At 42.7% G+C, this 24,865-nt stretch overlaps 1 protein-coding gene across 3 annotated transcripts in view; it reads right to left on the reverse strand.

Annotated features, from left to right (window-relative positions):
• The window catches only part of Cd99l2 (CD99 molecule like 2), a 76,301-nt gene extending 51,855 nt beyond the window's left edge, over positions 1–24,446 (reverse strand). Inside the window, exon 1 of one of the 3 annotated variants that reach the window (XM_051178235.1) lies at positions 24,250–24,446. In XM_051178235.1, the coding sequence (XP_051034192.1) occupies positions 24,250–24,316 (67 nt within the window). In that variant the 5' untranslated portion in view covers positions 24,317–24,446. The remainder of the gene's footprint in view (positions 1–24,249) is intronic. The other 2 variants (XM_051178232.1, XM_051178233.1) reach the window with 2 other exon arrangements.
• Between the last annotated feature and the right edge of the window lie 419 nt (positions 24,447–24,865).

The following is a 24,865-nucleotide window of genomic DNA, read 5'->3' on the forward strand; positions in this document are numbered from 1 at the left end:
GACTCCAGGTGAAGAGGTGGCTACACACTAAGAGGTGGTAAACAACTGATGACCACTACCAGAAGCTAGGAAAAGGCAAGGAGAGATTCCATCCAGTAGCCAAGAGAGCAAGGGACTCTGCTTACAGCTTGAACTCTGGAGAATTCAACTTTCCAGAATTGTGCAAAAATTGTTTCTTTCCAAATTTTAAGTTGTCCAGTTTGCTATACAAGCATCTCCTACTTACAGAAAAGGAATAGCTGGGAACAAGATTCAATGCGTAAAGTATATGCTGTGAAAGCCTGACAACCTGACTTCTGTCCCTTGAACCCACATAAAGTAGAAGAAGATAACCAACTTCATGGTTTTCCTCTAACTTCCACACATGTGCCATGTTACATAATACACCCACATCCATGCGCGTGCACGCGCGCACACACACACACACACACACACACACACACACACACTGATCAAAAGGAAATGCCTGAAACTAAAGCCAACATTAATTGGGCTGGATAAGTGGATAAAGGCATCTGCTGCCAAAACTGACTGTATGAGTTTAATCCCTGGGGCTCACAGGATGGAGAGAGTCACTTCCTGAAAGTTGTCCTCTGACTTCCACACAGGTGTTGTGGTATGCATGCATATGTACATAAATTCAAATGCAAAAAAAAAACTTGTTGAAGGGAATTGACAAGTTCTGTTATTACCATGCCTAATACTCTTTTTGCAGTGCTCTAAATACATGTGTTTTCTTTCTAGTCTGAAAAAATATAGAAAAATAAGTTAAATTAGGTGATGGCTCTGAGAAATGTGTTGTCAGGCAATTTTGTCACTGTGACAACATCCCAAGGCATACTTACAGAAATCTAGATGGTTCTACCTACCCTATGCCTAACTCTGCATTACATACTGTGTGGTGGCTTAAATGAAAATGCCACCCATAGGCTCATATGCTTGTATGCTTGGTCTGCAGTTGGCAGAGCTCTTTGCAAAGGGTTAGGAGGTGTGCGCTTGTTAGAGGAGGTTGTCACTGGGAGCAGGCTTTGAGGGTTCCCTCTCTGCCTCTTACTTATAGATCAAAATGTAAGCTTTCACCTGTTCCTGCCCCCATGGACTCTAATCCTCTGGAACCATAGTCCCAATTAAGTGCTTTTTAAAAATTTGCCTTGATCATGATGTCTTATGACAGAAGTAGAAAAATCCTAATATATATTGTTATTTATGCAGTCTATTATTGGTCAAAATGCTGCTATATGGCCAGTTATTAATATAGTATTTTAACTACACTTTGTTACAATAGCACTAGAAAAGTATTATAACACACATTACCTGTAGTGTTCACACATAATCATAAGAAAGAAATAGCCAGAGTTAATCTGGAAAGAGTTCCTGAAAGCTGTGTTTATTAGAAAGTTTTCTACAAGCAGGAAGAATAGAGATTGGCAAGGACAAGGAACAAATGGCATCTATATTTGGTCAGAATACTGAATGTCTCTTAAGGTAGGAGATAATTAAGGCATATCACTTTACATCTAACCTGTGAACAGAAATCACACAGATGAATAAGGAAACAACACAGAAACTCACAGGTGGGACATGAACCCAGTCCCACTCCCCGGTCACCAAATGAAAATATTCCTGTGTGAATAATCATCTTCCATCATCTTAAGGAAAACAATATTACTGAATCCATGGTCATTTGGCTTTATCACCTTGGCTTGTGGTTGGACAATCATGGCAGAAAGGCTGGTAGAGGAAAGCTACTCACCTTATGGTAGCCAGGAAGCAAAGAGAGAGAGGGATTCAAGGATCAGACATAGATGTATTCTTCAAGGGAATGACCCTAGCACATACTTCATTGATAGAGTGCCTGTCTAATATGCACAAAGTCCTGGTTCCCAGCCTCAGCATTCAATAGAAAAAAAGGAGTGGAGGAAGGAGGGAGGGGGTACATTTGGAATACATCCCAAGATAAATTCAGGAAATCTGGAATTTCCAAATAACTATCTTTCCAGCTTAATTTTCTCCCTCAATGACCTGCTCCTACCCACACTACAGTACGAATGAACACTTATGAACAGATTGTAAGCACACAAGCATAGGTCAAACTGTGCTTTGAGGACAAAGCCATTATAATGGGGGTCTGAATATGTTTGCTTTCTGAAAACAAAGATAAATCACCTCCAACTACTCCTCACTTCCAACCAGGCCTCACCTCTCAGAGTAGCTACCATTTGCCAGCAATACCATTAGGTGAGGCCAACACACGAGCCCAAGGGGACACCTCAGATCAAAATCCTAACACTCACTGAACTCCAGTCATGGGTGGGGAATTGCAGATAGTTGGGTAGGGTGTTAAGAAAATAAACCAAGAGAAATATGAATAAAGCAGGGATTTTAATAGCAATCTATCAATATGGCTTTTTTTTGACAAGGTATATATTAATATGAAATGTCAACAATAGGCATAGTGAGGGGATTATAGAACTCTGTACCATACCCATGTTTCTATGAATGTGAAATGTTTCATCTTTAGCAATGAGTGAGACTCTCCAGGACATGAGACTGAGGTCCCTTGGTCAGGTGGATGCTCCCTGTGAAACACCTCTCCTTGTAGTGTGCTATGTGAAAGTTTCCAGCCTAAGCCACTTCCTGTCTTCCACCAACCACTCCCAACCTGTCAAAGACAACCAGACACGGTGTCACACCTATAGCCACCACTTGGCACCTCTGCCTAAGCATTATGGAGTTCCTCCCTCTCTATTCATTTCCCTTTTGTTCTTACCCCACAGCTGTCTGTAATTTTAATGTCCTCCTTACTTGAGTGTCTCATCTTCTTCAGCAGGTTTCTTCGGGATCTTTCCAGCATACTCTGCTGCTATAAGAGAGTGCCTAGAACACCTTATAGTTCACGGTGAGGCTGTCAGGAGAGGGTGTGTGCTCCCAGCACCATGACCAACCAAGGCAGGCTGGCGGCTCTCTTTCTCTCTCTGCCTTCACGCTCAAGAGAGAGGAGAATGGGCTCCGTCTTTGGAGTGTTTGCTTTAAAATGACTCCCTTTCAAACAAATGGACTCTTCAAACCCCTTTCAAGCACATTTGGACCTGTGGCCTTTGGAGGAAGGGGAGGGAAGGAGGAAAAGGACCGCTGACTGAGAAGGTTGTTCTCATCCCCACTGCTGCTCAGGCGCTCCATTTCCTACGTATTAATCAAAACCACTCTTGATTATAGCAAAAACAACCTTTGCTATCACTTTAATGCAATTAACAAGAATATATGGTAATTCTGAGCAATCTTGCTCTTGAGATTAAAGAACAGCCTGCCAGGAAACATACGAATAGAGCTTTAAGATCAAAATTTGCATAATTAGGTTTCTTCCCTGTGCTGCCCACCCCACCCCCAGCTTTTCTGGCTATGATAAGTTCTACTGAAATAGATGTTTAAACTCAAGTAAGCAAGCCTCTAGCCTGGGCTTCCCCCTGAGCTGCAACATCCTTTTTCAATAACATCTTCATGGCTTTACAACTCATGCCTGCCAGACTAACAGCCAATGATGGCTGACTGCATTACAGAGTTCAGATGTCTTGAGCCCTACTCTCGGATGCAGGAGCAAAAAAACCAGCAAGACCTTCTACCTTGTGAAACTGCTTCCTGCCACTTTGGTACCATACAAATCTGCGTGTCCTGCTTTATGGAAGTATCACATCTGCTGTTGAAAAGATAGCCTTAGGAACACAACCAGAGTCACTGCCTCCCCACATGCCCACTCTACCACAACCAGTCCAGTCCTTTCAGGGCAGACAAAGCACTAGCTAGTCATTTCCTGAGGATGTAAGAAGCAAAGCAGTGCACTCAATACAGGGGCCACTCTCCTGGGAAGAAAGAATGATGCACAAGGTGATTATGTCACCTGCACCCACGCGGCTGAGCACTGGAGGACCCAGCCAAACAATTCTCATCATCTGCCTCCATCCTGTGGCTCAAATAGATGTTTGTTTGTTTGTTTTGCATTCATCCTCACCCTCAAAGAGATCTTTAATATTTCACATCCTGTAAAATGTCAACAGGCCCTCTTCCCCTTCAATGAGCTGTTATTGGGTGTGTGGTAAGGCTATCGCCGAAAGGTTAACAGTCTTTGATCAGAGACTTGGAGGAAAGAGGAACCATCATTTTTGCTATCTGCTTCTTTGGAAAGAAAAACAAAGAGGAAGAAGTCAGAGAACTTCAAGCTGGACCACACACATCTGTATACTTCAAACATTGTATCCTTGGCATTCATATATGTATCTTCAGTCTCTCCAACTCCCAGGGAAACAGCAGAAAGGAGCACATGGGTGCTTCTGCCATTTTAGGTCCCTAGCAGCAGTGCATGGCAAACCCATCCTTCCGTATTTTATCCAACATTTAGTGGTTCACAGCTCCTCTGTTGGTTTCTCTTATTCTCATTTCAGCCACTTCTGTTTCTCTGGAAGTTCATCTTAACCTTAAGAAGAATGCTGTGAGTCTAAAATGATAGACACACTTAAAAAGCCCCAGAAGTTTCTTAACACATTAAACATGTGTGTTCAATAAGTCAGGAATGCCCCTCCTTGATTCCTCGGGTATGTTTCAGTTGTGATACTAATAAAAAGAGAACAATCTTCAGGAGAAACACATGGGCTGTAGACTAACAATGGGAAATTCCCCAACAGCAACAAAGGAGTTGTAATGGCCAATCATATTTCACTTGTGACATATAAAATAGAGACAACCCAAACATCCATCTTCAGCACATGAAAGGCAGAAGCAGTAGTATCCATCCGTGATATAAATCTAGTCTGCTGAAAGAAAGGCAAAAAGAAACAAGGAAGAAGAGAAGAGAAAGGAAGACCGAGGGGGAGGAGGGAGGGAGGAAGAGAATAGGGTGGAAAGGGACACAAGAACAGAAGAAAGGAGATGAGGAGAGGATAGGAGAGGGGTGGAGAGGAAAGGAGAAGAGAGGAGAGGAGAGGGAGGGAGGGAGGGAGGAAGAGTGAACTGGACTGGAGTAGACTGGAGTGGAGTGGAGAAAAGAAGAGGCGATCTAGCTACTAAGGAGCTAGTAGCCTCAACAGACATGGCATCTAGAAGAGATGCTCTTCACTTGCTACCCACAGCCCCAGTTTATAGCTGTATTCCTTATATCACACCCACTCTCATCTTCCCATCCTTCAATCCGCCTCCCAGATGATTCTCCATTGGGAAATGACACTTAAAATTACCAGACACTGCAAAACCAGCAACCTGCTTTCATTCATATAACAACTGTTATCTATCAACATAACTATGTGCAGCTTTGATCTCAGTCCTGAAAAGCATCCTCAACAAGGTGACTACAACAGCTTTTTTCCTATGGAGCAGAATGCTATACAATGGGATCTCACTGAGCTGTGAAAGGGAATGAAGTATTTACTGATCCATGCTCCAGCTGGAATGTATCTAGGTAATATGATGCAAATGTGTGTGTGTGTGTGTGTGTGTGTGTGTGTGTATGGATTTATGTGATACTAGAGGTTAAAGAGGAGGCTTTCTGCAAGTACCTCAAACATGCTAAAAAGCAAGAGCTGACACATGAGGCTGTCCTCCAGGCTCCAATATGCATGCTCGCCCTCTCTCTCTCTCTCTCTCTCTCTCTCTCTCTCTCTCTCTCTCTCTGCTGAATTTAGCCTGGTGTGCTGGTACGTGCCTATAATTCCAGCATTCAAGAGGTAGAAGCAAAGGTTCAAGATGAGCGTGGTCTACATAGAGAATTCCAGACCAGTCTTAGCTATAACTATCTCAAAAAAAGAAAGAGGGGAGGGGAGTATAAAGGAAGAGAGAGAGGGAGGGAAAAAGAAAAAAAAAGTTCAAAACCAAAACAAGGTGAATATATACATGATCGTTTTCATTTTGGGCACAATCTCATGTACCCCAGGCTTACCCTTCTGCTACCATCCCCTGGTTTAAGCTCCACGGCAGGCTTTTATGTTATGCTAGGGGGAGAACAGGGGTCTTTTTGGAGGTACTGTACCAAAAAAAAATCTATATCCCAGTCCCATCTCTCCATTTTTAAGAGCCATTTTTAATTTATATTCCCATAGCTTTGACAAATACATAACAGAAGCAACTTTAGGTAGAAAGGCCTTCGAATGACTCATGCTCTTAGGGAATACAGTAGATCATTGTTCGGGAAGCGTAATAGAGTGGCTGGACCCAGAAACAGCAAGAGCTTGTCTCATACCTTGGTGGATCAGGAAGCACAGTTCAGACTAGAACCAGAAATGGTTATCACCTCCAGGCCGGCCTCTAGTAATCCATTTCTGCTAACTAGGTTACATGGCCTAAGAGGCCACAATATCCTGCAATGGCACCACCTGTCTGAAACTAAATGTTCTAACACAAAAACCTATAAGGAACATTAACAAGCAAAGCACAACACCATATTAAACAGAAGAAAACTTCGGTACTGCAAAGATGACTTGGTGATTAAGAGTACTGGCTACTCTTGCCGAGGACCTGGGTTTGGCTCCCCAAATCCACATAGCAGTTCATAAGCATCAGTAAATCTTTCCAGGGGACTTGACTCCCTCTTCTGGTTTCTAAGAGCACCAAGCACACATGTGCTGCACAGACATGTATGCAGGCAAAACACTCATCCACATAAATATAAAATATTTAATTACATTTCAAGGTCCTACACTCACAAGGAAAACAAAATAAAAATAAAGACTAGAAAGTCAGGGAACTGTCTGAATCAGTGTTGGCCTGAATAATATATGTTGAGAAGAGGGAAGGAAAATAGCCAAATGTTCAGGGTGTGAGATGGAAGAGGGGAAGGTCATATGTCTTATGAACCATAAATATACCTGGCTTGCAAACAAAGCCTGAGCCTGAGACCCAAACATGAAATTAAGTAGCCTTCCATCTGCTACCACATAAGCGAACTGCCCCTGATGCTATGATTCCAATTTCAGAAAACCCTATTCTATTTAAAACAGTCTAAATGGGGTTGGGGAGATGGCTTGGTCAGTAAAGTTCCTACTGCACAAGCATAAAGGCCTGAGTTCAGATCAGCAGCACCCACATAAAAGCTGGGTGTGGTGACACACATATGCAAATCTAGCACTGGATGAGGATATATGAAGACAGGTGGTCCCTGGAACTCATTAGTCACTCCACCCCTGTTAATTGGTAAACTCTCAGTTCAGTGATACAGTGTCAAAAACAAAGGTGGCTGGGACTAGAGAGGACTCAGAAGTTAAGAGCACTCACTGTTCTTGCAGAAGATCCAAGTTCAGTTCCCACAACCCCATATTAGGTGGCTTACAATCACCAGTAAGTGAATTTCCAGGAGATCTGGGGCAGTCTTCTGGTCTGTGCAGGCATTGCTATCATGGGATACACTTGCACAGAGGGCAACTGAAGGTATATGATGCTGCCCTCTAGCCATGACATGCATACAAACCACACACACACACACACACACACACACACACACACACACACACACACAATCTAAGGAGCTTTTGGTTAACAGAAAACCTGTGGGTAATGCCCTTCGTGGAATTCTTGAGCCAGAATATCAGCAAGGGATGAATTAAACACCAGAACCTAATGGCTTAATGGTAACCAAGTACTAAGGGAGAAAAGATTAGAAAGTGCGAGTTTGGAAGAGGCACTGGAACAAAGGAGGCCGTCCTCTGACTTGCATGCAAACGAACAGAAGAGAGTTTGAGAGCACAGGAAAACTCCTGAGTCAGGCAAGAGTTCTGCAGGAGCCCACACACAGCCTCCAGGGAGCCTATGGAGACAGAGTATGTGGCAGGGAATGGTCAGAGAAAGACAAGAAGGCAGAGGAGGAAGGCCACATTGGGGAGGGGTAGGAGGATATGTATGAGGGTTACAGGATGACATCATCATGATAAGGGTGAGTCTTGGCATTTTTGGACTAGATGGTAACACCATACACTAAGCCAGGGATATAGTAGAGGCCAGCTTGAGGAAGAATGCACATGGAAAGATAGAAACTTTATCCTCTTGGCCACTTTAGTGAATTTGAGACCACTGAACAAGATTCTCTGTGTACTGTGTCTTGATAATAAATACTTTCTCTTGTCTGACTCTTATCCTGTGTCACTTATCAACACTTAGTGACCTTCATGGATGTGATGACCTTGTCAAAGTGAGTCCCCCTAGCACTATGGTTTCATGTTCTCATGCTCCTCCAAATCTTTGTCATCACATTCACACAGGCTTCTGAGCTCCGCACAGGGGGCTTCCTGTCATCTCTCTTGATCCAGTTGATGTCCTGAGAACTGTTTAAGTACCACAGAGTTCATGGCCAACTCTTTCCTCCCTTTCCCTTGGGTGCCTCCTTTCTGGACACATTATTTTTGAACTGCCTCTTGCTTTCTATATCAAGTAAACGCCTCCAGGAATCCTGAATGTCATGTTCTCAAACTTTACCTAGTTAAGTATAGACTCACAGAATTATGAGTAAAATGTACTTTATATAAGAAGCAACATAAAGAGGTTTCTTATGCTTTTCTCAGTTTCCTCCAAAATACAGTATATTATCACAATAACAATACTGAAATCTACACTGGATTTGGACTTCCCTGTTTTACTTGCATTCAATTTGAGAGTGTTTTTTTTTTCACTTCCATACAGTTTTGTCCCATGTCTAGAGTGATGTGATTACCCCCACAGTCCAGATGAAGAACAGTTCCATCACCATAATGATCCCTTCTCAACACCTTTGACAACACATCTACTTGTCTCCACCTCTCCTATGCCTCCATCCCACACCCATCTTAAACCCCAAATAATCACTAATTTGTTCTTTGCCTTCATAGTGATGGAATTCAAAGAGTCATATACATAGAATCATGCTGTTAGTAGTGTTCACCACTGCCTGCTTCCATTCACTACAACACAATAAACCAAGCATACTGGCATTTGCCTGTAACTCTAGTGCTTAAGAAGTTGGGGCAGAAGGATTGCTGCAAGGTTGGGAGTCAGGCTACATAGCAAAACAGACTATGAGTCTGGAGATGTAACTCAGTCAAGTGTTCTCTCTCCTCTTTCCCTCCTCTCTCTCTCCTATCCTCCCTCCTCTCTCTCTCTCTCTCTCTCTCTCTCTCTCTCTCTCTCTCTCTCTCTGTGTGTGTGTGTGTGTGTGTGTGTGTGTGTGTGTGTGTGTGTGTGTGTGTAGGCCAGAAACTGTCCATGTTACGCATGCACACACAAAACAGAAGATTGTTAAGCGCATTGCTGCTAATTTCAGATGTACAAGGAAACATTAGCTTTCTCATGTTAACACTATGATATCGTGGTTAAATAAGGATCAGGATAAACAAATAGGCCAAATAGATGTTTATGCCGGCATTCTGCTTTCTCCAGACTCTCCATATTGACTCCTCCTTACTACTTACTCTTTCCTCCTTGTCTCCTAGTCCCTCCTATCTTCCTTTCCTATTGGCCAACAGTGCTTTATTATTACCCAGTATGAGAAACATATATACATAATGGCATCTCCCATCACTATAAAATGCTTGGCAGTGTGAAGAATGAAGATGAATAAGATTATGAAAACAAACAGAAAGATAAAAGAACTACATAGACCAAGTTTGGATGAGAAATATCAGTAACGTAAAATGTTAAATCAAAAAGAATTTTTATGATTCTTTTAAATATGTTTATGGGGCCTGAGGGGTTGTGTACACGTATTAGTGTAGTGCCTGCAGAGAGGGCATCAGATCCTCTGGAGCTGAAGCTGCAAGTGTTCATATGCCACTTGACCTGGATGCTGAGAACCAAACTGAGGTCCTCTGCAAGGGCACTAAATGCTCTTAACTACTTCCATCTCACCAGTCCCCTAAACTAAGAATTTTAAAGCTGATTCTCCTCAGACTTATCTATGTAGTAAATTTAACTCCAATCAAAATCCCAATGTTGGCTCAGCAGTTAGGATGATTACAAGCAGCCACGTAGTTGCTGGAAATCAAACTCAGGTCCTCTGCAAGAGCAAAAAAATGCCCTATATATACACAGAAAAATGATAACGAAAATTTTTAGGCCAAGTGGAGGTCATGCAAAGTGATATATACCTCCAGTCCAGCATTGAAGATGGTGAGGCAGGATTAAGCACCCACATCAGGCATCTGTCTGCTTGTAACCCCTAGGGATCTGATGTCTTTCTAAAAAGAAAACCCTAAATCTCTCTCTCTCTCTCTCTCTCTCTCTCTCTCTCTCTCTCTCTCTCACACACACACACACACACACGTATACATACATATACATATTCATATATGTATATGAATATGAGAGAGAGATGTGACAAGAAATAAAGACAATGAATTTGAGCAATAACGGGAGGGGAGGGGGCAAACAATAGTTATATTTTAATTTCAAAATTTAAAAAACTACTGTCAGGATCTGCTGTGGAAAATTAAACTGATCAATAATAATGTCTTCAATGAATCACTGAAATAACAATATAAACCAACAACAACACCAAAAGAAAGAAAGGAAAAGAAAAGAAGAAAAACTAAGCCAAGTCTAGTGGCACACTCCTTTAATCCCAGCACTCAGGAGGCAGAGACAGGCAGATCTCTCTGAGTTCAAGGCCAGCCTGGTCTACAGCGCAAGTTCTAGGACAGCCAGGGCTACACAGAGGAACCCCGTCTTGAAAAAAAGAAACAAAATCCTAAACTACAACAAATATGTAAGGTTAGTTTCCTTTATCCGAAGTTCTTGGGGACAGAAGCAGGTCAGACTTCAGTGTTTTCAGATTTTGGAATATGTGCACGGACTTTGAAAATTGAGCTTCCATTATTCAAAAACCTGAGTTCAGAATTTCAGAGCATCACAAACTTCAGGCTTTTGGATTAGGGATGCATGTACCCTGTACAGGACAAGTAAGAAAAGTCATACTCCAGCTTGAGAAACTAAAGGATGATTCAAAGAATGCTAAAGGTGGACTATTAGAGGAAAGGGAACGTATGGTGAACGGAAACTTGAGCATCACAGGTGAATGAGAAGAATCTAGAATGGGGAGGAGGATGAAAATGGCAGGAGCAGGTTCCATGAGTCTCTGCTCTTGAGAGGAAGAACAGGCAGGAAAGGTGCAATCACAGAGGAGCAATTCACAGTGAAATGCCTAGCAATGGTAAACTTCGCTAACACAAAAGGCAAAGGGCATCTGTGAGGCAGGGTAGAGCCAGGGCCTTCTGTTCCTGCTCAGGTTTTCACTCCTCAACACAGGATCTAACACTTCACCCCTTCGGGAATGGTCAGAATCAGGAAGCAAACAAAAACGTATATGTATTGGTGAGGCTGTGGGGAAGCAAATGCCTGTCTACTGCTGGTGGACTCAACAGTCTGGCTCTTACTGACAAGGCTAAACATAGTGATATCACATGATTTGGTAATTACTAAATAAAACCTAAGTCAGCAGAAAGTCCACACAAACCTAAGCCACAGAGAACCTGTACTGAATGTTTATAGCCATGTTAGTCATAAGAGCCACAAGGGAGAAATAAACCAGGTGAAGAGCAGATAGAGAACACATAAGAGTCTATCTGTGCAGTGGAAAGACATTCGGTAAGGAAGAGCTTTAGCACCAATCCACTGAACTACACTGAAAACTGGATACTAAAGAAAAAGCCAAACACAAACAAGCCCAGAATATATCATTATACCTATAATGTGATATGTTCGCAACAGGGAGTCCACAGAGACTGCTAGTGGCTGGAGGGACATGGGTGGTGAAGAGAGTTAGGAGTTTCATTTGGAGGTGACAATGTTATAATGTTAGATGGTTAGATAGCTAGGCAGCTGTGTGAATATGTGGAAAATCAAAACACTGTGTGATGGGAGATGTCATTCTGTAAATATGTTTCTCATACTGGTTAATGAATAAAGCACTGTTGGCCAATAGGAAAGGAAGATAGGAGGGACTAGGAGACAAGGAGGAAAGAGGAAGTAGTAAGGAGGGGTCAAGATGGAGAGTCTGGAGAAAGCAGAATGCCGGCCGGCTCCCCGGTAAGAGAAATACATAGATCAGCAGAAATGGGTTAATACTTAAGACAGAGCTAGCCGATAAGAAACTAGTACCTGGCCAACAGAATTATATCTAATACAGAATCTCAGTGTGTTATTTGGGGCTGGCGGGACAAGACTGGCGGTGGGAGGAAAAACCATACTCATTACAACTGTGCACTGTAGATGAGTGAATTCTGTGATATGTGGAAATGGAAGTGTTTTTTACAAGTAAGATGGGAACAGAAATCCTTTAATCCCTGGGGCATCCAGGGCTACATGAAGAGACCCTGTCTCAAAAAATTAAAAATTCTGGGCAGGGGCAGGGGTGGTGCACACCTTTCATCCCAGCACTTGGCAGGCAGAGTGGTGGATTTCTGAGTTCGAGGCCAGCCTGATCTACAAAGTGAGTTCCAGGATAGTGAGGGTTACACAGAGAAACCCTGTCTGGGAAAAACAACAATAAAAAGAAAATCAAAACATATACTTAGGAGAGAGCTGAGGAAATAATTCAGTGGCTCAAGTACTTGTCACAGAAGCATAAGGACCTGAGTTTACTAAGCATGGGAGCATTCATCGACAAGCCCAGCAATGTACAATGGAAAAAGGCAAATTGTAATGGTTTGCTAGTTAAACATCTATCTACAACTGTCCAGGTTCAGCAAGAGACAATCTCAATAAAGGTAGAGGGTAATAAAGGAAGACACCTCTGATCGCTCACATGCACTGGTGCGCGCGCGCGTGCGCACACACACACACACACACACACACACACACACACAAAGCCTACATATATGCATACATAAGCTCAACTGACAAAACAGGCTAGATGTTGTAATGCCCACTTATAGGCTAGATACTGTAGTGCACACTTATAATCCTAGCACTTTGGTGGCACAGTGAGTTTGAGACCAGCCTAGGCTGCGTGAAACTTTTAGAGAAGGTATCAGCATGCTGATGTCTACTGAGGTGCACTTTACTTTGTGGGTGTAGATGGCTACTGGTAGGATGCTCACACCTCAGAGCATGGCCACACATTCATGTGCATATGTGCAGCACTAATTGTGTTTATGAGATTATTAATAACAACAAAAAAAGATCAAATTGGGAGGGAAGTAAGGTGGAGAATGGGGAGAATTGGAGGGAGGGAGTAATACATGGATACATTCAATACGCATTGTATAAATTTTACGAAACTTTCAAAGGATAAAAATATTTTAAAAAAAATAAGCAAGCAAACAAAAAATCCAGAGAGATGTGAGCCCACAGACATGCAGAATCTGTCTAAGGCAGGCAAAAGCACCTCATCTAAGCATCTGCAAGGAATGTAATAGAAAATTCTTCCCAAATTAAATTGGGAACCCAAAATGTTAGAGCCAATGGAAAAGAATGACTCAGAAACAAAGCTGCTTTTTCCTAAATTAAGCCCCTAGAGACTGAAAGGTGATCAGAATCTTGTTTCAGGTGTACCCAAGCTCATCACACAAGGCAACTGACAAAAACCAAAAGAAAGCTCTGGAAGAAGGCACATGTATTCTAGACTCTGAAGGGTGTGTGTGCGTGTGTGTGTGTGTGTGTGTGTGTGTGTGTGTGTGCATGTGCGTGTATGTGTGTGTATGAGTATGCCAGAAGAAAAACACAGCCAAGAACACGGGAAAACAAAGTATTATGCATGGGAACCAGAAGAAAATAATAAACAGGGAACTGAGCCAAAGACTTGACCAGGCAATTCATTAAGGAAGAAATCAACTTGAACAAGCCACATAGTAATGGGAGACATGTAAATTAAAGCAGAGTAATGTAAACGTGTAAATCCTGTAGACGTATATCATGATAAAATTGATAAGGCCAAGTGCTGGCAAGGCTATTTTAATGAGGCTATTACACAATGGCTATTTCAATGTGCTGCTGGTAGCGAGAACCAACACAGCCACTCTATGAGACAGCTAGGTACCACTTCCTCACAATGAAGTGACAAGTATTGTGCACCCCAGAAACTCTACTCTTGAGTATAATTTTGCAACAAGAAGCATCAAACTTTTTGTTCTTTTGCAACTCTAGATACTAAAATGTTTAAAGACCCCCAAGCACTTTTCATTATATGAGTTCTAGTTGTAGATATTTATCAGATTAGAGGTTGAAATAGATTTTTAAGGCATACGACATAGCACATACTCTACTATCCATCTAAATGTGATTTTTGTTAGCTATTTTTTTATAAAGGACTTACAAATTAAGAACATGTGGTTGAGTAGTGGTGGCGCACACCTTCAATCCCATTACTCTGGAGTCAGAGACAGGTGGATCTCTGAGTTTGAGGTCACAGTGGTAAACAAGGCAAGTTCCAGGACAGCCAGGACTACACAGAGAAACTATTTCACAAAATCAAAAATGAAAATGAAAAGGAAGGGAGTGAGGGAGGGATAGAAAGGAAGGGATGGAGGAATAGCCATTGTAAAGGTGTGGAGCTCCACATTGGATTTTACACATTGATATCAAATATATTTTATGCCTTTATCCACTACTAAAAACAAAAAAATCATCAACAGAATTAAACCCCCCCCAAAAAGAACTAGCTTCACATCCTCTCTCCTAATTTATGTCCATCTATATTTATACAGTACTATTCACAACAGACAAGAAATGTGACCAGCCTGGCTCTCCATCACCACTATGCTGACAAAGAAAAGATGCTAGATAAACACATTAGAATTTTATTCCACCATAAGGAAAAATAACATCATGACATTTTCAGGAAAATGGGTACAATTGCAAATCATCAGATTAAGCAAAAAAGGCAAATTCAAAAACATCATGTTGTCATCCACTATACGCATAACTTAGATTTTAATTTTTACATATATGGATTTACATGTGAGGGTAAGTGTCTTGAAAGCAAAAAGGAAAACACATGAAGTGGGAAGGAGCTCTTCAGGTAGGGAAAAGAAGATGGTAGGAAAAGCCATGTGACATGAAAGCAGAAGCTGCACGCGGTGGCGAAGGAAAGGACCAGCATGGAGGATAGGACCAGAGAAAGGATCCTCAAAAGAAATCATGAAAATGCCATAACGTAATTCACTACTTTCTATGATGTTCTAGCTTGCTTGCCATTGCTGTGATAATCACCATGACCAAAAGCAACTTGAGGAGGAAAGGGTTTATTTTATCTAATAGTTCCACACCACACTCCATCACTGAGGGAAGTCAGGGCAGCAACTCAAGGCAGGAACCTGGAGGCAGGGAATGATGCAGAAGCCATGAAGGAACACTGGCTTGTTCAGCTATCTTTCTTATACAGTCTATGATCACCTTCTCGTGGTAGTATTGCCCACAGTGTACAATTTGGCAAGGAAACAATTGGCATCCTGGGTTGATGGGGTCTGTGCTTTCTCTATACATTTTCAAAGTTTATAAAAATACCATCTATTATACCTGTAACCATGTAAATATTTGATATTGTCAGATTGTAGCCAACTGAGAGATAGTTGGTTTTTATCTTACTATAGTTTATTTATTTTCTGGCTAATAAAGAAGTCAATCATCTTGCTATATTTATTGTCCACTTTGAGTTATTATTTTCTGTAACGTGTACGGTTTTTCTGCCTGCCGCCGCCCGGTCTTGTTCCACCACCAAGCCAGCCCCAAATAACACACAGAGACTCTGTATTTGATACAATGCTATTGGCCAGGTACTAGTTTCTTATTGGCTAGCTCTGCCTTAGTTATTAACCCATTTGTGTTAATCTATGTATGTCCACGCGTTCTTCTTACCGGGAGCCTGCAGCTGCATACTGCTCTCTCCAGACTCTCCATCTTGACTCCTCCTTACTACTTCCTATTTCCTCCTCGTCTCCTAGTCCCTCCTATCTTCCTTTCCTATTGGCCAACAGTGCTTTATTATTAACCAGTATGAGAAACATATACAGAATGACATCTCCCATCAATTTTCCCAATTGTCTGAACAAGTTTTTGGCTCATTTTCCTGTTTATCATTTTTCATTGGTTCCCAAAATATCAAATATATTCAGAAGGATCAGTCTTCATCTTTTCATCTTCTAACATGAAAGGTATTAGTCCTCTTTGACTATGTAAACAAAACGAAGAAAGAAAGGAAGAAAGAAAGAGAGAGAGATTTGCCTAAAGAGTTTAATGACTGCTGACCTAACCAGCAGGAGCTCAAAGCTCATCAAAGAGTTCAGGATGGATTCTGAGATCAGCAGAGCTGACACCAACCCAGAAAGATAGTCCAAGATCTCATTTCTTTCAACAAATCTATCCTGAGGCAGTGATGAAGATAGAAATCTTCAGTGACTCATGAATATACTGAAGTCAGAAAGGGGAAGTCCAAAGTATATATCTGCAAGCCATGTGTGCTGCCTCAAACCTTTACTCAGCATTTGGGAGCAGAAGCAAAAATATGGAAGCTCAAGGCAAGTCTGAGCTATATAGAGAGACCCTGTCTCTAAAGAAAAATAGCTGTTCAGGACTGGAGTGAGGCTTGGCAGTATGGCATTTGAGTAGCATATACAAGGCTCTCCTCCATCTCTAAAACCACTCACATACAAAGCCATCCTGCAAAGGTATGGTGTGTGTGTGTGTGTGTGTGTGTGTGTGTGTGTGTGTGTGTGTGTGTATACATACATACATCATGGTGCTTGATCAGTAGAGAGTCTTCGCCCCCCCAGCACACACTAGGCACTCAGCAGTCATCTTTAGGTGGCAAGATAGGTGAGCAGGATGCTACCTGTATCTGCTGGGTAAAGTTAAAAGATGGTGCCAGACATCTTACAGTGCATAGAACAGCACCCACATTCCCCTTGTCCAAACTGTCCATAACCAACCAAACAACTTTCCTTTCTCTGTTATTGCTCACCACCATTTCATGGAACCAAGAGTCCCATATATGCTAGACAAATTTCCTAACAATAGGCAACACTCCCTCCAACTTCCAGACCTAATTTCAAAGGCATATGGGTAAGGAACAGCTCTGTAATTGAAAACTAGGAACAGTTAAACCTCAGTAACCCTTCTTTGATGTAAAAGGGCCCTAAGCTGCCCCAGATCATGAGCTACTCTAGACTCTGCCAATTCCAAGGAAGCTGTCCTGCTAGACATTTTACTCTCTGTTGGAAACCTCCCTCACAGAGAAAATCCTAGAAAAACCTTCAGAGCCAAATAGTTCAGCTCTCTCATTGGAAAGAAAATGTGACAGTTGACAAGTGACACAGCATGGCAACAGTCAACGGGGTAGAAATAAAGAAATGAGTCATGGGAGATGTCATTCTGTAAATATGTTTCTCGTATTGGTTAATGAATAAAGCACTGTTGGCCAATAGGAAAGCAAGATAGGTGGGTCTAGGAGACAAGGAGGAGAGAGGAAGGAGTAGGGAGGAGATGCAAGATGGTGGACTGAGAGAGAAGAACACCGGGGCCTCTTTCCAGTAAGATAAGCCCATGTGGAAATACTTAGATTAATAGAAATGGGTTAATATTTAAGACAGAGGTAGCCAATAAGAAATGCTAGGAACAGGCTAACAGCTTTATATAAAATACAATGCCTCTATGTGTTATTTGGGGCTAGCGAGGCTCTGGGTCCAGGCTGGTGGAAAAATCTTCTCTTAACAGATGGGCATGACACCAAAGACGTGGAATGATCATTACTACTTAAAGAACCAAAGGGACAAGCCTTATACTTAAGCTATACACATTTACTGCCACTAGGAGTACTGGGGAAAGCTTGAGAGGGTGCAGAATTTTAGCTGGACCTTGACATCTCAGTAAGTTTGTGCCAGTTTTGAAATTGAGGCTAAAATAATTATTGGACACACCTCCCCTTGGAAGGCAGAATATGTAATTGTCACCTAATATTTTAACTATCCTATGTGAGTCATAGCACATAGAAAGCAACACTTTGTGACTTCCAAGGCTAGTTAATTAAAACAATACACCGTGTATATGCCCAAAAGTACTGAAGAATGGTGTCAGGATATCATATAACCCAGGCTGGCCTCAAATTTGCTGTGTAGCTGAGGATAGCCTTGAAATCCTGATTCTCCTGCTTCTACTTCCTGACTGCTTGGATTATAGACATTCACCATCACATCGAATGGTGATCAAATGACCAGTCAATGGGCCTCTGAGTAGGCTTCTGGAAGGGTTGAGTCTAGATGAGAGGTTCAAGAGCCTCTGAGCCAGGCTTCCCAGGCACCCAAGAGCAGCAGAGGAATGGCATTCAAAATGTACAAAGTGCAGTGAATACAAAGCTGGAAAAGCAAAACCATCACGTGAGACAGGAAAAGTATATAGAAAGTATATTCCCTGAACTCAATGGTCCTTAGGCCCTTTGAGCAGCCAGAACAGGCCTTTTCATTGTCATCTCACTAGAGAAACTCCAGGCCCTTCCCTGGTACCCACAAATGCCCATTCAAATGGCTTCTGTGAATTTGTTACAGTAGCCTGTTGTCTACCTTGTGAGGAGGGACAAAGACAGGGCCTATAACATCAAAGAAGGGGCTGAAAACTTATCAAAGCTCTCAAGACTTTCTGTTGTTTTTAACAAAATCTCAATCATTTGATTTTACCAATAAAGACTTGGGAGCAGATGCTGAGGTAAAAGCCTGCTAGTTCAGAGAGGCAGAGATAGCACCCAGCTGACCTTCCTCCTCCACTGATGTCCCAAAATGTTCCTTCTCCTACATCATCTCCAACTACCCTCCCTTCTACTTCCCCTGCCCCCCTCTCTCTCTCCATCCCCCTGTCCCTCTTATTCTCTGTGGGTTTTTCTTAATAATCCTTTGTTCATTTCCTCTCAAGTGGTTGACATTATTTAATCCTGTTTACAATATTCAAGCATAAAGCTCTAGGGTTAAAGGGTGGCTGGGGCTGAGCCACACCACAATGAAAAATAGTTTTCCGATAAATAACACAATTTTGGGATTCACAGTGTGTTAACATATCCTGCAACATTGAAAGAGTCCCCAGACCCTGCAGAGGACTAACTGCAATAATGGTAACCCCAGAACCATTCAGGAAATGAAAATTATCCGTTTTCATGATGTCCAATTCCCAAGACTGAGGCAGGCAGGGTTAAGTAGTTAGAAGCCAATCCTGCATCCCTCAGTCCACAGGTTCTTATTAGAATCCTAGCCTGCCCACTCAACCCTGCAGCACAGCACCTAGGATTGCTATGCTCATACCCAACCCTTGACAATCAGTCCTAACCCACAATCATGTGCACCTACTTCTGGTTGTTTGCTGAGGTAGAAGGCTGGCCCCAAACTCAAGATCCTCCTGCCTCAGCTTCTGGAACACTGAGATTAATAGGCATGTGCCACCATACCTGGCATAATTAGAAGATCATTTGTTTTCTCTTAGTGTGGTGTTGTGTTTTGGTTTGCATTGACTTTGGTTGGCTATAACCCAGGCTAGCCTGGAACTCACATGTAGTCCAGACTGCTCTCAAACTTACAGCAATCTTCCTATTTCATCCTCTCAAATGCTGGGATTACAGACATGGGCCACCACATCCATCTTATTTTTAAGACTTTTTAAAATTTTTTATTTAGCCATTCTTTCATTTTGAGGTACTGAGAATGGAACCTAGGGCCTTGCACATGTTAAACACGTGCTCTACCAATGAGCTACACCTCCAGCCCTTGTGAATTATTTTAAATGAATACATAAGTCACATACTACACAGTCACAGTGGTTTTTATAGTATTTTTTAGCTTGTACATGTATCACTTTTCTCTATTTCTAGAACATGTTCATCACTCCCCAAAGCCTTTATCCTTTAAGCAGTCATTTCCCATCTCCTTGTCCTAATCCCTAGTAACCACAGATCTAGTATTTTGTTTGTACAGATGTGCAATCTCTGAATATGTCATATTAACAATGCTGTCAATATTTGCAAGGTGTATATTTCAAGTGTGGCTTAAAACATCTAAGAAGTAGGATTAATATGTACGAACCAGAAAGGGACTCCCTGGAAGGCAGGTCCTATTCTGAGCACTTTAGACACTTAAACACATTTAATCCTAATAACTGCCACACCAGGAGGAAAGGACCATTATCCCCATGATACAATTGAAGAAACTCACCAAAAGGTTCCTAAACCCTCTGGAGCTTCACAATTTCCATGTAGGAAGTGGTTATTGCTACTTGTATTTCATCTTTTAAATTAACATACAAAGTTGTGGCTTTCCTTATAGCATTTTCATACATATACTGTTGTACTTCCGTCGTGTGCACTCTCCCCGATCCCCATTACCTTCTCTTCTTTTCCCTTCGGCCTCCTTCTTGCTTTGAGGTCATATAGACCACATCCGAGAAAAATGTGATTTATCTTTTCCCCATTACCTTCTCTTCTTCTTGCCACATTACTATTCCCCTACCTCTTCCCAACAGTCGTAGTTTATCTTCACGCGATATAAATATAAATATGTGCATGCATCCATATGTAGACTCAGCATATGAGAGAAAACATTTGGGTACTTGTCTTTCTCAGTGGCTTATTTTGCTTAACATGATGATCACCAGTTCTACCCATTTTCCAGCAAGGAATATAAATTTTTCTTGTTCATGGATAAATAAAACTCCATTGTGGGGCTGATAAGATGTTTCACTAGGTAGAAACACTTACCTACCATCAAGCCTGATGATCTGAATTTTATCCCTGGAACCTACATAGTGGAAGAAGAGAATCAACTAAAGAAAGTTGTCCTCTAACTTCCACATGTGCACTGTGGCATGTGTGCCCCCTCATCCCCACATACACACAACAATGAAAACAATAATGATGATGATGATAATAATAATAGTTTTAAATTGTTTTAAAACTTCATTGTGCACATATACCACATTTTCATTAGACTCTTGTAAGTTGCTGGACATCTAAGCTGGTTCCATATTCTGGCTATTGGGAGTAGTATAGCAACAACCATGGCTATGAAGATATCTTTGTGGTCTGTTAACTTAAGGTTCTTTGGTTATATGCCCAGGAGTGGCAGAACTGAATCATATTGGAATTCTATTTGCAGATTTCGAGGAACCTCATACTGATTTTCACAGTGGATGCACCAGTGCACATCCCCATCAGTGGTGACTAAGGCCTTAGTGCGCATCCTCATCAGCACCATTGCAACCTCAAGTAATTTTAATTCACACTTCCCTTAAGACTCAGGATATTGAAAAGTTCCTCAAGTACTTATTAACCATTTATACTTCTTCCTTTGTGAGCTGTCTATTTATTGATTGGATGATCCTGACAGCAGTGATATGGAATTGCAAAGCAGTATGAGTTGCATATTGTCCTCACTTGTCCATTGTCTTTCAAGACTGCAACAGGTCACTATGTATGTCTAGGGGCAGAGAAGGTCACAGTGTCTACCTTCCTGGGTTGGTACATGAATGTGTTTGACTCTTACCTACACACACAGCTGAGGTCCTTCTTCCTGGTGCCCAGAAAAACAGCTTCCCACTCTCTGGGCACCTTCAGATGATACACCTGTCCTCAGAAGATGTTTCAGAAGCAGTAAGAAACACATTTAAGTTAATTGTCCTTTTCTCTAGAGAATGTGACTGTTTTGTGTGTCCGGGGTGGTATTTTCCAGACAAGGTTTCTCTGTGTAGCCCTGGCTGTCTTGGAAATCACTCTGTAAACCAGGCTGGTCTTGAACTCTCAGAGATCCGCCTGCCTCTATCTCCTGAGTGCTGGGATTAAAGATGTGTGCCACCACAACCCAGCAGATAGTGACTTCTTAAACGCCCTTTCAACTCTGGGGAGCTAAAACCTGTGTCTACTTTCTAGAGCATGGAGGGAATTTGCACCTTGTCCCCAGATATGCTTCTGGGACCTTTTGCAGGCCTGCAGAGTTTGCTCAGGCACAATCCATTACTGATGACCAGGACCAAGAATAAAGGGACATTCGCAAAGCTCTGTGGACCCCACTACAGAAAAAAGTGAGTCCCTACCACCAAAACAAAGCTACTTCCTATTCAGTATTCTTAGGACAAACAAAACAAAAGGATCACAGGATGGCACTCTTATCTGGGTTAAACCATGGCTATTTCTTCTGATACCTGACCACAGTCCCCTTACTTGAAGGATAATACTTAACCTAAACAATTGTGGCGATTTGAAACAAGATACATGCTAGGTATTATGGCATATAAGTGTCAGCCCAGGTTTCAGGAAATAGAGCCAAAAGAATCAGAAATGTAAGCCTGAATCTCAGGAAGCAGAGGCAGGAAGATCAGGAGTTCAGGACCACTTTTCGATACATAGCAAACTTGAAGTAGTCAAATTGGGTTATATGAGTCCCCATCTTTAAAAAAAAAAAAAGGGAGACAGGAAGAAATATTTTATACATGACTCACAGAAAGCACCCAGGAAATTATAGCTGATCTAAGGGACACATTCCTGGGTCAAAGACACCTTTGTGGTTGTTAGTCATTATATGGACTGACTGAACAGGTTTAGAAAACTTGTTTACAGGAAGCCATTGAAGGTTAGAAGTGGGCATCTTCCAGGTCTAAATGAATTATGCCCAGTGTTTTAAGATGGCTACTGTAGAGTAATAGAAGCCTGGGAGCAAACCCTAGCTGCCAATTAATCACTGTATGACTTCACCTCTACCAGCTTCCTCAATCTCTGAACTCAAAGCAGGAAAACCTAAGACTTGGCCATTTATAAGTCCAGTTTCAAAACCTCCATGCCATAAATTGCAATTATCTAGCATGCACATGCTTTCTTGTTCCAATTCCAGCAAGGGGAAAAAAAAAAACGTATTTATAGTCTCAAGCATCTCCTACAGTGTTTGGAACACAACCCTTAAGGATACAGTGGGATCCTGGATACTTTTCTCTACAAAAGCCCAATAGACAATAAAAATTTTACCCCCTGTGACTGTTTGCTTTCTTCTCTCCATAGCAGTTTATCACATAGGTCTGATGCTTGTGTTGGTTTTTCTCCCTCTATTGCGAGTCTTGGCTTTCTTCACCCTCTACATCACCAGTTCCTAGAACCCAGACTGGTCATGCCTTTGTACAAGATTCTTCTTGTAGCAACTACTGTAGTGTTGTCCTTAACCATTTCTGCATCTTTTGCATAAGTTCTGGGCTAGGAGTTCTCCTCTTTGCCAGTGTTTCTTATATGTGACATAAACCTCACTAGAAGGCAGTGCTACAACCAACTTTTGTCTGCTGAAGCTTATGTTTTCCATGGTTAGATTTGCCTTCATTTTCAGAAAACTCCAGGCACAATTCCTGCTCAGTTACAATTACTGTGTTTTCGTGAAGCCAGTTTGGTGATTTGTTTGTTTGTTTTGGTTTTGTTTTGGTTTTGTTTGTTTCTTTGTTTATGTGATGTAGAGATGGGACATAAATAATTGTAGGAAGACTCTGCTGGCACATGTTTAAGATCTTATTTCCAAGCACAGACTGTATTTATCATAAGAATATGCTACTCAGCCTTGAATGTGCCTGCAAATTACCCTAGGATCTGGTTATTACGCTAAATAAAACACTGAATCTGACTCAGTATGTCAGGGGCACGGTGTGAGATACTGCATTTTTAACAAGACCCCAGGTGATGCCCAGGTGTCTGGGCCTGGTGCACAAATTGAGTTGCATAAGGTGAAAGAAACTTGTTCCCTTGATTCAGCACAATTTCTGTGTCCATCTCTACCAGAAGATACGACCTAATTCTCTACCAGTGTAGGGACACCAAAAGCATGTAGGGAGCTAATAAGACCTATAAGTTGCACCCCTCCCCACGCACCCCATTTTTGCTTTGTCCCTGCTCCAACCCCACCGAGATCCTGATGAAACTGGCCAGGAAGTCGCCTGGGAAGCTCTCCAGATGCTTTTGCTGCAGGTGGCCCCATAGCCAATTTTCAAAATGACTGCTTTTTCCAAGGTTTTCCCAAGGTATACTGCTGGGGACAGCTGTTGTCACCAATGGTGGCATCTGCTTGGTCAGGATTTTAACATCCTAGTGTTTCAAGACCAGCATTATAAGGGTCCCATCACACATCTTTGACTATACAATTCACTGTGGGTTCAGTCCTTGAAGCCTCAGACCCTCACCCCTAGGCCTCAGACCAGCTAGATTGCCTGAAACCCCCACTTCAGGCCGGCCAGGCGGGGGCAGGGCCGCTCATGCGCAGAGCAACCCCCAGGCCACAGGGCGGGGTCCCTGGGTGCCCCAACACGCGCCCACCTTACCTCTCTGGACCAGGGTGGCCAAGGAGAAAACGAAGCAAACGAGGAAAGCGGTGTGCCAGGCCACCATGGCTGGGAGAAGGCGCAGGGGCCCGGAGGAGCACAGTTAGTGCATGAGGGCCCGCCCGGGGGTGGGGGGAGGAGCTAGGGAGGAGGAGCCTGTCACAACCGCAGGGCCCCGCCCAGAGCTGGCGCCCGAGCCAGGCTGGGAAGGACAGATGACAGGCGCGCCGCCCTAATACCCGCACTGGGGGAGGGGACGACCTCTCAGGGCCCACGGCAGGAGACTGGGCGACACTGCCCTGTCTGGGACTCAGCCGCAGTCTGGAGGCGGGGCATGGGGAGAGGGCGCGGGCGGGGCTCACAGACACCATTAGGTCGCACGATCTGGATTGGGTGGCATGCCTAATCGCTGCCGCAGACCCCTTACCACCCTATCCTTGCTAGGAAAATGTCAGAAGTGGCCTGTGAGCCCCTAATTGTGCGTCAGCGTAGGCCAGGGGGTGGGTAGCAGCAGTGGAGACGGTGCTCAGGAATGGTCTCCCGCGAGGCCACTACAGACTCTGGCCCAGAGCTTGGGTGCTGCCAGCCCGTAACCTTGGTCCGCAACTGCCTCTCT

Source organism: Phodopus roborovskii, unplaced genomic scaffold (assembly GCF_943737965.1).
Source record: "Phodopus roborovskii unplaced genomic scaffold, PHOROB, whole genome shotgun sequence".
NCBI classification, from domain to species: domain Eukaryota; kingdom Metazoa; phylum Chordata; class Mammalia; order Rodentia; family Cricetidae; genus Phodopus; species Phodopus roborovskii.